The sequence below is a fragment of the Oncorhynchus nerka genome, unplaced genomic scaffold (assembly GCF_034236695.1).
Source record: "Oncorhynchus nerka isolate Pitt River unplaced genomic scaffold, Oner_Uvic_2.0 unplaced_scaffold_907, whole genome shotgun sequence".
Taxonomy (NCBI): Eukaryota; Metazoa; Chordata; class Actinopteri; order Salmoniformes; family Salmonidae; genus Oncorhynchus; species Oncorhynchus nerka.
In genome coordinates, this window is record NW_027040393.1 from 97133 (window position 1) to 110206 (window position 13074).

Sequence of the window (13074 nt, forward strand, 5' to 3'; positions counted from 1 at the left end):
CCTCTAAATACACCTCTGCTGTCTTCAACCAAGATCTCAGCGATCACTGCCTCATTGCCTGCATCCGTAATGGGTCAGCGGTCAAACGACCTCCACTCATCACTGTAAAGCGACTCCCTGAAACACTTCAGCGAGCAGGCCTTTCTGTCGACCTGGCCGGGGTGTCCTGGAAGGATATTGATCTCATCCCGTCAGTAGAGGATGCCTGGATATTTTTAAAAATGCCTTCCTAACAATCTTAAATAAACATGCCCATTCAAGAAAATTAGAACCAGGAACAGATAGCCCTTGGTTCTCCCCAGACCTGACTGCCCTTAACCAACACAAAAACATCCTATGGCGTTCTGCATTAGCATCGAACAGCCCCCGTGATATGCGCTGTTCAGGGAAGCTAGAAACCGTTATACACAGGCAGTTAGAAAAGCCAAGGCTAGCTTTCAAGCAGAAATTTGCTTCCTGCAACACTAACTCTAAAAAGTTCTGGGACACTGTAAAGTCCATGGAGAATAAGAACACCTCCTCCCAGCTGCCCACTGCACTGAAGATAGGAAACACTGTCACCACTGATAAATCCACCATAATTGAGAATTTCAATAAGCATTTTTCTACATTGGCCATGCTTTCCACCTGGCAACTCCTACCCCGGTCAACAGCACTGCACCCCCAACAGCAACTCGCCCAAGCCTTCCCCATTTCTCCTTCTCCCAAATCCATTCAGCTGAAGTTCTGAAAGAGCTGAAAAATCTGGACCCCTACAAATCAGCCGGGCTAGACAATCTGGACCTTTTCTTTCTAAAATTATCTGCCGAAATTGTTGCCACCCCTATTACTAGCCTGTTCAACCTCTCTTTCGTGTCATCTGAGATTCCCAAAGATTGGAAAGCAGCTGCGGTCATCCCCCTCTTCAAAGGGGGACACTCTTGACCCAAACTGCTACAGACCTATATCTATCCTACCATGCCTTTCTAAGGTCTTCGAAAGCCAAGTCAACAAACAGATTACCGACCATTTCGAATCTCACCATACCTTCTCTGCTATGCAATCTGGTTTCAGAGCTGGTCATGGGTGCACCTCAGCACGCTCAAGGTCCTAAACGATATCTTAACCGCCATCGATAAGAACATTACTGTGCAGCCGTATTCATTGATCTGGCCAAGGCTTTCGACTCTGTCAACCACCACATCCTCATCGGCAGACTCGACAGCCTTGGTTTCTCAAATGATTGCCTCGCCTGGTTCACCATCTACTTCTCTGATGAGTTCAGTGTGTCAAATCGGAGGGTCTGCTGTCCGGACCTCTGGCAGTCTCTATGGGGTGCCACAGGGTTCAATTCTTGGACCGACTCTCTTCTCTGTATACATCAATGAGGTCGCTCTTGCTGCTGGTGAGTCTCTGATCCACCTCTGAAGTAGACGACACCATTCTGTATACTTCGGCCCTTCTTTGGACACTGTGTTAACAACCCTCCAGGCAAGCTTCAATGCCATACAACTCTCCTTCCGTGGCCTCCAATTGCTCTTAAATACAAGTAAAACTAAATGCATGCTCTTCAACCGATCGCTACCTGCACCTACCCGCCTGTCCAACATCACTACTCTGGACGGCTCTGACTTAGAATACGTGGACAACTACAAATACTTAGGTGTCTGGTTAGACTGTAAACTCTCCTTCCAGACCCATATCAAACATCTCCAATCCAAAAGTTAAATCTAGAATTGGCTTCTATTTCGCAACAAAGCATCCTTCACTCATGCTGCCAAACATACCCTTGTAAAATTGACCATCCTACCAATCCTCGACTTTGGCGATGTCATTTACAAAATAGCCTCCAATACCCTACTCAACAAATTGGATGCAGTCTATCACAGTGCTATCCGTTTTGTCACCAAAGCCCCATATACTACCCACCATTGCGACCTGTACGCTCTCGTTGGCTGGCCCTCGCTTCATACTCGTCGCCAAACCCACTGGCTCCATGTCATCTACAAGACCCTGCTAGGTAAAGTCCCCCCTTATCTCAGCTCGCTGGTCACCATAGCATCTCCCACCTGTAGCACACGCTCCAGCAGGTATATCTCTCTAGTCACCCCCAAAACCAATTCTTTCTTTGGCCGCCTCTCCTTCCAAATCTCTTAAATTGGAAACACTTATCTCCCTCACTAGCTTTAAGCACCAACTGTCAGAGCATCTTACAGATTACTGCACCTGTACATAGCCCACCTATAATTTAGCCCAAACAACTACCTCTTTCCCAACTGTATTTAATTTATTTATTTATTTTGCTCCTTTGCACCCCATTATTTTTATTTCTACTTTGCACATTCTTCCATTGCAAAACTACCATTCCAGTGTTTTACTTGCTATATTGTATTTACTTTGCCACCATGGCCTTTTTGCCTTTACCTCCCTTCTCACCTAATTTGCTCATTGTATATAGACTTGTTTTTTTACTGTATTATTGACTGTATGTTTGTTTTACTCCATGTGTAACTCTGTGTCGTTGTATGTGTCGAACTGCTTTGCTTTATCTTGGCCAGGTCGCAATTGTAAATGAGAACTTGTTCTCAACTTGCTTACCTGGTTAAATAAAGGTGAAATAAATAAATAAATAAAAAAATTATCCAGGTTTCTCATAACTGGAATACAAGCTTTTTGGGTTATAGTAAATGGGATATGAAGTTTATATGCGTCAAATCAAAAACAGAATACTTGAGTATCCCAAATAATAATGGAATATTGGTGTGCATGGAAACGTAGTCAGTATGAGCCTGGTTCATTTTCAGTAATGAGGCCCTGTACCCCATTTACAGTTTATACTTCAATGTATCAGGTGGAGTTATTCAGCAGCTATAGAGTGAGTTGTTGTTTATGTTTCTAAGACTGCAGGGTGGGAGATGCAACAATGGCCTTGAGAACAGCAGGAAGTGTGTTGGTGGTCTTTCTCTGGTCTGTAGCAGGTATGGTCTCATTCTTATCTTTTAGTTGCTCTGTTTATCAGTCTACAGACATTTCTAAAAGGATAAGAATCATAATGTTATTCTGGTGTGTTCTGTTAGGCGTCTCCACTTCACTTTAAACAGTTATCTTTCACACCTCACTGAGTGATGCTTTTCTATGGTTTCCATTCCTCAGCAAATACAGTATGGCAACAATGTGTGGACAAACCCTACTGTCAGTGTGAACCAATAGGTTTGTTCTTAATGTAATGTGCTTTCAGTGGTACTCGGGCAGTATGGAGGGAGTGTGACCTACACCAAGAATAGTATCTGTGCCTTGAAGGGGTCAACTGTGGAGCTGTCCTGCTCTTACACATATCCCAGAGGTCATAGAGTCACAACAATTGGATGGTCTTATTGGAATAGTGGTGCGGGTCGATTTGTTGAAATCCAATCTAATAATGAGGGTCGTGTGGAGTACTGTCAGACAACAGAGAAGGACTCTACCCTGAGAATCACAGACCTGAGACAGAGTGACAAAGATACATATTACTTCAGATATAAAACAGACAAGTCCGATTGGAAAACTGCCCAACGTGGAGTCACTCTCTCTGTCACTGGTACTGTAATGTTTCATATATAGTATAGTATATATCTACCATCTTAGTTATGTATTAAATGTTCCATGAGAACAGTGACATGGTGGTAACTGACAGACTTACTCTGTTGTTGTTTCCATAACCTCTCTATGCAGAACTGCAGGTGGAGGTGACAGGACAATGGAATGTGAAAACACTGACCTGTAGAACCAGCTGCAGCCTGCCTGGTAACCCCACCTACGTCTGGTACAAGAACAGACAATATCTAGATGAGAGAACTTCCTCTATATACTCTAACTATGTCTACAGTAAGGATGCAGGCAGCTACTCCTGTGCTGTAAAAGGCCATGAGGATCTCCACTCTCCTGCAGTCTGTGAGTGTAGATGAATTTAGTTATAATTTCACAATACCAAATGACAGCTAAAGTGGATATTGATTTACAAAATACTGAAAATGTTCAAGTAGTTTACAACAAAAGTAAACAGAAATAGTTTAAAACTAACAGATGTCTTCATAATGTTTCAGGTGTTCATAATTCAAACTGCTGGAGTGTGACTTACACCAAGAGGAGAATCTGTGTCTTGAAGGGCTCCACAGTGGACATATCCTGCTCTTACACTCATCCCACTAGTTATATAGAACAAGGTTCATTCTGGTTTACACAGAAACACCCTGTAGATGTCAGGTCATATCCAGAGTCTGCAGGTCGTGTGCAGTACAATAGGAACACAGAGAACCACCACACCATGACAATAACACACCTGACAGAGAAGGACTCGGCTGAATACATATTCAGATTAATAACAACAGATGAGGGGAGATTTTCTGGTCTTCCTGGAGTGATGTTGACTGTCACAGGTAATACTTCACCTACAGTTATTACTGTAATAGGACAAGTCTAATCACATGACAAGCCTGTCTGGAGTCAAATATGACTGAAGTTTCCTCTTAGATATCCTGTTGGAGATGGATCCTACGTCTGTGTCAGAGGGGGAGAGAGTCACACTGAGATGTAGAACCAAATGTACAGTCGGTCTCAACCCCACCTACATCTGGTACAAGAACAGACAACGTCTGACCAACACAATCACCAGTTATAACAGTCTGATCCTAGAACCAATCAGCAGTGAGGATGCAGGGAACTACTCCTGTGCTGTAGAAGGCTTTGAGAGAATCCTCTCTCCAGAAGTGACTCTCACTGTCAGATGTGAGTACATGGGGTGTTGATATATCTACAGTGAAAGTCATTGATATCATCTCTGTAATACATGGTTCTACATGTCAGTGTATTATACGAATCTATACTAATTTACATCATCTCTGTCAATAATCTATACATGGTTCTAATACATGTCAGTGTATACTAATACTAATTTACATCATCTCTGTATATGGTTCTACATGTCAAATATACTAATCTATACTACATCATCTCTTCTAATACATGGTTCTACATGTCAGTGTAATATACTAATACATGGTCTATAATATACTAATTACATTACATTACATTACATTACATTTAAGTCATTTAGCAGACGCTCTTATCCAGAGCGACTTACAAATTGGTGCATCACCTTATGACTGGAACAGTAGTGCATAAATCTTTTATGGTTCTACATGAGGTGGGGTTTCAGGTGTAAGGTGGTGATTGATCTATACTAATTTACATAATCTTTTGACTGTAATCATCTCTGTAATACATGGTTCTACATGTGTGTGTAATATACTAATATATTAATTTACATCATCTCTGTAATACATGGTTCTACATGTCAGTGTAATATACTAATCTATACTAATTTACATCATCTCTTGCTTCCTTACATGTTATATGACTTGTTATTTGTTCTGTCATCTTCAACACCAGATGGTCCAAGGAACACCTCAGTGTCAGTCAGTCCCTCTGGTGAAATAGTGGAGGGCAGTTCAGTGACTCTGACCTGCAGCAGTGATGCCAACCCACCTGTGGACAAATACACCTGGTACAAGAAGAATGGAGGTCACTATCAGAGTATCTCCAATCAGAACACAGGACCACATCATACCTTCAATCAAATCAAGTCATCTGATACTGGGGAGTACTACTGCGAGGCCCAGAATGAGTTGGGGACAGACAGGCCTGAGTCTATCAACATGGATGTGAAATGTGAGTAACATACATCTCAGTGTTTGAATTAGTGTTTGAATGAGACTTACATTTTCCTCACTAACTTTAAACATCAGCTATCTGAGCAGCTAAACGATCGCTGCAGCTGTACATAGTCCATCTGTAAATAGCCCACCCAATCTACCTACCTCATCCCCATATTGTTTTTATTTACTTTTCTGCTCATTTGCACACCAGTATCACTACTTACACACCATCATCTGCTCGTCATCATCTGCTCATCTATCACTCCAGTGTTAATCTGCTAAATTGTAATTGCTTCGCTACAATGGCCTATTTATTGCCTTACCTCCTCACGCCATTTGCACACACTGTATATATTTTTTTCTATTGTGTTATTGACTGTACCCTTGTTTATTCCATGTGTAACTCTGTGTTGTTGTTTGTGTCGCACTGCTTTACTTTATCTTGGCCATGTCACAGTTGTAAATGAGAACTTGTTCTCAACTGGCCTACCTGGTTAAATAAAGGTGAAATATATAAAAATATTTCTTTAAATGCCAAGGTTGCAAACAAGTATTAATGAAACAAAGTAGTCATTAAGCATCTCTAAATGTGTTCTTGTTAATGGTTTGTGTAAGTTATAGTTTTAGTTCTCTGATCATTTCATTTTGATATGACATGTAATGTGAAGTTGTAAAAAACCTTGGATCATTGCTATTCCAACTTCCGTGACGCATATAAGGCCCTGCCCCGCCCTCCTTTCGGAAAAAGCTGACCACGACTCCATTTAGTTGATCCCTGCCTACAGACAGAAACTAAAACAAGAAGCTCCCACGCTGAGGTCTGTTCAACGCTGGTCCGACCAATCTGATTCCACACTCCAAGACTGCTTCCATCACGTGGACTGGGATATGTTCCGTATTGCGTCAGACGACAACATTGACGAATACGCTGATTCGGTGTGCGAGTTCATTAGAACGTGCGTTGAAGATGTCGTTCCCATAGCAACGATTAAAACATTCCCAAACCAGAAACTGTGGATTGATGGCAGCATTTGCGTGAAACTGAAAGCGCGAACCACTGCTTTTAATCAGGGCAAGGTGACTGGAAACATGACCGAATACAAACAGTGTAACTATTCCCTTCGCAAGGCAATCAAACAAGCTAAGCGTCAGTATAGAGACAAAGTAGAATCTCAATTCAACGGCTCAGACACAAGAGGTATGTGGCAGGGTCTACAGTCAATCACGGATTACAAAAAGAAAACAAGCACCGTCACGGACCAGGATGTCTTGCTCCCAGGCAGACTAAATAACTTTTTTGCCCGCTTTGAGGACAATACAGTGCCACTGACACGGCCCGCAACTAAAACATGCGGACTCTCCTTCACTGCAGCCGACGTGAGGAAAACATTTAAACGTGTCAACCCTCGCAAGGCTGCAGGCCCAGATGGCATCCCCAGCCGCGCCCTCAGAGCATGCGCAGACCAGCTGGCTGGTGTGTTTACGGACATATTCAATCAATCCCTATCCCAGTCTGTTGTTCCCACATGCTTCAAGAGGGCCACCATTGTTCCTGTTCCCAAGAAAGCTAAGGTAACTGAGCTAAACGACTACCGCCCCGTAGCACTCACTTCCGTCATCATGAAGGGCTTTGAGAGACTAGTCAAGGACCATATCACCTCCACCCTACCTGACACCCTAGACCCACTCCAATTTGCTTACCGCCCAAATAGGTCCACAGACGATGCAATCTCAACCACACTGCACACTGCCCTAACCCATCTGGACAAGAGGAATACCTATGTGAGAATGCTGTTCATCGACTACAGCTCGGCATTTAACACCATAGTGCCCTCCAAGCTCGTCATCAAGCTCGAGAACCTGGGTCTCGACCCCGCCCTGTGCAACTGGGTACTGGACTTCCTGACGGGCCGCCCCCAGGTGGTGAGGGTAGGCAACAACATCTCCACCCCGCTGATCCTCAACACTGGGGCCCCACAAGGGTGCGTTCTGAGCCCTCTCCTGTACTCCCTGTTCACCCACGACTGCGTGGCCACGCACGCCTCCAACTCAATCATCAAGTTTGCGGACGGCACAACAGTGGTAGGCTTGATTACCAACAATGACGAGACGGCCTACAGGGAGGAGGTGAGGGCCCTCGAAGTGTGGTGTCAGGAAAATAACCTCACACTCAACATCAACAAAACTAAGGGGATGATTGTGGACTTCAGGAAACAGCAGAGGGAACACCCCCCTATCCACATCGATGGAACAGTAGTGGAGAGGGTATTAAGTTTTAAGTTCCTCAGTGTACACATCACAGACAAACTGAATTGGTCCACCCACACAGACAGCATCGTGAAGAAGGCGCAGCAGTGCCTCTTCAACCTCAGGAGGCTGAAGAAATTTGGCTTGTCACCAAAAGCACTCACAAACTTCTACAGATGCACAATCGAGAGCATCCTGTCGGGCTGTATCACCGCCTGGTACGGCAACTGCTCCGCCCACAACCGTAAGGCTCTCCAGAGGGTAGTGAGGTCTGCACAACGCATCACCGGGGGCAAACTATCTGCCCTCCAGGACACCTACACCACCCGATGTCACAGGAAGGCCATAAAGATCATCAAGGACAACAACCACCCGAGCCACTGCCTGTTCACCCCGCTATCATCCAGAAGGCGAGGTCAGTACAGGTGCATCAAAGCTGGGACCGAGAGACTGAAAAACAGCTTCTATGTCAAGGCCATCAGACAAACAGCCACCACTAACATTGAGTGGCTGCTGCCAACACACTGACTCAACTCTAGCCACTTTAATAATGGGAATTGATGGGAAATGATGTAAAATATATCACTAGCCACTTTAAACAATGCTACCTAATATAATGTTTACATACCCTACATTATTCATCTCATATGTATACGTATATACTGTACTCTATATCATCTACTGCATCCTTATGTAATACATGTATCACAAGCCACTTTAACTATGCCACTTTGTTTACATACTCATCTCATATGTATATACTGCACTCAATACCATCTACTGTATCTTGCCTATGCCGCTCTGTACCATCACTCATTCATATATCTTTATGTACATATTCTTTATCCCCTTATATATCTAGTAGTTTTGGAATTGTTTGCTAGATTACTTGTTGGTTATTACTGCATTGTCGGAACTAGAAGCACAAGCATTTCGCTACACTCGCACTAACATCTCCTAACCATGTGTATGTGACAAATAAAATTAGATTAGATTTGATTTGATTTAATAAAACTACTGTTTTAATAATCTGACAAATTATATTTTACCAGATGGCCCAAAGAACACCTCAGTGTCAGTTAGTCCCTCTGGTGAAGTAGTGGAGGGCAGTTCAGTGACTCTGACCTGCAGCAGTGATGCCAACCCACCTGTGGACAAATACACCTGGTACAAGAAGAATGGAGGTCACTATCAGAGTATCTCCAATCAGAACACAGGACCACATCATACCTTCAATCAAATCAAGTCATCTGATACTGGGGAGTACTACTGCGAGGCCCAGAATGAGTTGGGGACAGACAGGCCTGAGTCTATCAACATGGATGTGAAATGTGAGTAAAATACAGTGTTTGAATTAGTGTTTGAATGAGACTTACATTTCCCTCACTAACTTTAAACATCAGCTATCTGAGCAGCTAAACGATCGCTGCAGCTGTACATAGTCCATCTGTAAATAGCCCACCCAATCTACCTACCTCATCCCCATATTGTTTTTATTTACTTTTCTGCTCTTTTGCACACCAGTATCACTACTTGCACATCATCTGCTCATCTATCACTCCAGTGTTAATCTGCTAAATTGTAATTGCTTCGCTACTATGGCCTATTTATTGCCTTACCTCCTCACGCCATTTGCACACACTGTATATATTTTTTTCTATTGTGTTATTGACTGTACCCTTGTTTATTCCATGTGTAACTCTGTGTTGTTGTTTGTGTCGCACTGCTTTACTTTATCTTGGCCATGTCACAGTTGTAAATGAGAACTTGTTCTCAACTGGCCTACCTGGTTAAATAAAGGTGAAATATATATATATATTTCTTTAAATGCCAAGGTTGCAAACAAGTATTAATGAAACAAAGTAGTCATTAAGCATCTCTAAATGTGTTCTTGTTAATGTTTTGTGTAAGTTATAATTTTAGTTCTCCGATCATTTCATTTTCATATGACATGTAATGTGAAGTTGTAATAAATCTACTGTCTTAATAATCTGACAAATTATATTTGACCAGATGGCCCAAAGAACACCTCAGTGTCAGTCAGTCCCTCTGGTGAAATAGTGGAGGGCAGTTCAGTGACTCTGACCTGCAGCAGTGATGCCAACCCACCTGTGGACAAATACACCTGGTACAAGAAGAACTTAACCTCACCAAAAGCATCAGGACAGAGTTACAGCATCACTAACATCATCTCTGAGGACAGAGGAGAATATTACTGTGAGGCCCAGAATGGAAGAGGATCTATGAACTCTACAGCTCTGATGATCATTGTAGCAGGTAAAGTTACATCTTCAATACTTCAATACAGAACTACGTGGTTCATTCTAATGTTAATACTTTGAATAAGGCTTTTTATAATTAAACATTGAGTGTAGAAAACATTAAGAACACCTGTTCTATCCATGACATAGACAGACTGACCAGGTGAATCCAGGTGAAGCTTTGATCCCCCTTTGATGTCACTTGTTAGGAAGGTGTTCCTAATGTTTGGTATAGTGGCTGATTATAGTATAAATGTCCTTTGTTAGTGTATATTCATTGTCAGTTCATAGGAACACCATTACAGTCCTGTATTACCATGTACTCATGTCATCCATATTTTATTATAGGGAAACAAACATCAGTTCTGACTGCAGCTGTAGGAATCATAGTGGTGGTTCTGGTTCTCATCCTCTGTCTCTCTGGACTCATGTGGTTCAGGTGACAGAATTTTTTCAAATGTTTTATAAATTCCCCTTAGCACTCTGATTTGTTGTGAATGCATTAATATATTAATTTATTCATGTGCAAAACTGTATTAGTAACATATAAACTTCCACTAGTGGTCACTAGAGAGCATAATTCACTCTGTCCCACTTTACAGGAGATCCACAGCAGGAAGTGATGCCACAACAGGGATACAGGTGACTATATCAGTTACACCTCCACCTCCACACCTGGTGACATTAATTTACTATGTCATGACAGTCTCTCTCATACTATTTTCACTCTTACCGTGACAACTCTCTCTCTCCACAGAGTGTCCATCCTGATCCTAACAGTGACACGTACACAGCTCTGAACATGAAGACCAGGTCACCAGAGTATGACACCCTGGCAGTAAGTGTGTTTAATGTGTGTGTGTGTCTACAAAAATGTTACGGAGTGGTGTGTAATGTGCTCATTCAGTGTCTTATTTCAGAATGTGAGGGACTCCCCCACTGTCACAATCCCTCAGATAGATGCTGATGCCTCCGATTATGAGAACTACAACCTGTCCTGAAGAGAACCACCACAGAACCTGGACTAAAGAGAAACACCACAGAACCTTGAGTGAAGAAAACCACCACAGAACCTTGAGTGAAGAAAACCACCACAGAACCTTGAGTGAAGAGAACCACCACAGAACCTGGACTGAAGAGAACTACCACAGAACCTGGACTGAAGAGAACCACAACAGAACCTGGACTGAAGAGAACCACCACAGAACCTGGACTGAAGAGAACCACAACAGAACCTGGACTGAAGAGAACCACCACAGAACATGACTGAAGAGAACCACCACAGAACCTGGACTGAAGAGCAACAGCATGAAACCAAAGCTAGGCCTCACAATGCTATTCTCTTACTATCATTATGCTTTCTTATCTATTAGGTTTTCCAGACAATGACCTTTAACTTTTGAGTGAATGCTGGAATTTAGATTGTTCTCCTAATGATAAATACAGTATGTGTATAGATGATAAATACAGTATGTATATAGATGATAAATACAGTATGTGTATAGATGATAAATACAGTTTGCATATAGATGATAAATGGGATAGATTATGCTTCTGCTATTTTTCTATAAGATTTTGCCATTTCCAGATTTGATTGCATTTCATGTAGAAATATGTTGAACTATTCATTAGCTCTGCTCCTTCAGGTGTTTAGTAAGACCACCACATGCTAGGTAATGTTAGTATCAACATGCCATCCAACACAGCAGAAACTATAGTAAGCCCACCACATGCTAGGTAATGCTAGTATCAACATGCCATCCAACACAGCAGAAACTATAGTAAGACCACCACATGCTAGGTAATGTTAGTATCAACATGCCATCCAACACAGCAGAAACTATAGTAAGACCACCGCATGCTAGGTAATGCTAGTATCAACATGCCATCCAACACAGCAGAAACTATAGTAAGACCACCGCATGCTAGGTAATGCTAGTATCAACATGCCATCCAACACAGCAGAAACTATAGTAAGACCACCGCATGCTAGGTAATGCTAGTATCAACATGCCATCCAACACAGCAGAAACTATGGTAAGCCCACCACATGCTAGGTAATGTTAGTATCAACATCCCATCCAACACAGCAGAAACTATAGTAAGACCACCGCATGCTAGGTAATGTTAGTATCAACATCCCATCCAACACAGCTGAAACTATAGTAAGACCACCGCATGCTAGGTAATGTTAGTATCAACATCCCATCCAACACAGCTGAAACTATAGTAAGACCACCACATGCTAGGTAATGTTAGTATCAACATCCCATCCAACACAGCTGAAACTATAGTAAGACCACCGCATGCTAGGTAATGCTAGTATCAACATCCCATCCAACACAGCAGAAACTATAGTAAGACCACAACATGCTAGGTAATGCTAGTATCAACATGCCATCCAACACAGCAGAAACTATAGTAAGCCCACCGCACGATAGGTAATGTTAGTATCAACATGCCATCCAACACAGCAGAAACTATAGTAAGACCACCACATGCTAGGTAATGCTAGTATCAACATGCCATCCAACACAGCTGAAACTATAGTAAGCCCACCGCACGATAGGTAATGTTAGTATCAACATGCCATCCAACACAGCAGAAACTATAGTAAGACCACAACATGCTAGGTAATGTTAGTATCAACATGCCATCCAACACAGCTGAAACTATAGTAAGACCACCACATGCTAGGTAATGCTAGTATCAACATGCCATCCAACACAGCAGAAACTATAGTAAGCCCACCGCATGCTAGGTAATGCTAGTATCAACATGCCATCCAACACAACAGAAACTATAGTAAGTCCACCACATGCTAGGTAATGCTAGTATCAACATGCCATCCAACACAGCAGAAACTATAGTAAGCCCACCGCATGCTAGGTAAT

At 42.5% G+C, this 13074-nt stretch overlaps 1 protein-coding gene across 1 annotated transcript in view; it reads left to right on the forward strand.

Moving 5' to 3' along the window:
* LOC115121559 (B-cell receptor CD22-like) overlaps positions 1–11731 on the forward strand; it is a 25521-nt gene extending 13790 nt beyond the window's left edge. Inside the window, exons 10-20 of the mRNA XM_065016695.1 lie at positions 3218–3556; positions 3691–3909; positions 4062–4394; positions 4489–4743; positions 5407–5685; positions 8972–9250; positions 9933–10196; positions 10529–10619; positions 10783–10822; positions 10938–11018; positions 11101–11731. Of these exons, the coding sequence (XP_064872767.1) occupies positions 3218–3556; positions 3691–3909; positions 4062–4394; positions 4489–4743; positions 5407–5685; positions 8972–9250; positions 9933–10196; positions 10529–10619; positions 10783–10822; positions 10938–11018; positions 11101–11181 (2261 nt within the window). The 3' untranslated portion in view covers positions 11182–11731. The remainder of the gene's footprint in view (positions 1–3217; positions 3557–3690; positions 3910–4061; positions 4395–4488; positions 4744–5406; positions 5686–8971; positions 9251–9932; positions 10197–10528; positions 10620–10782; positions 10823–10937; positions 11019–11100) is intronic.
* Positions 11732–13074: the final 1343 nt, after the last annotated feature.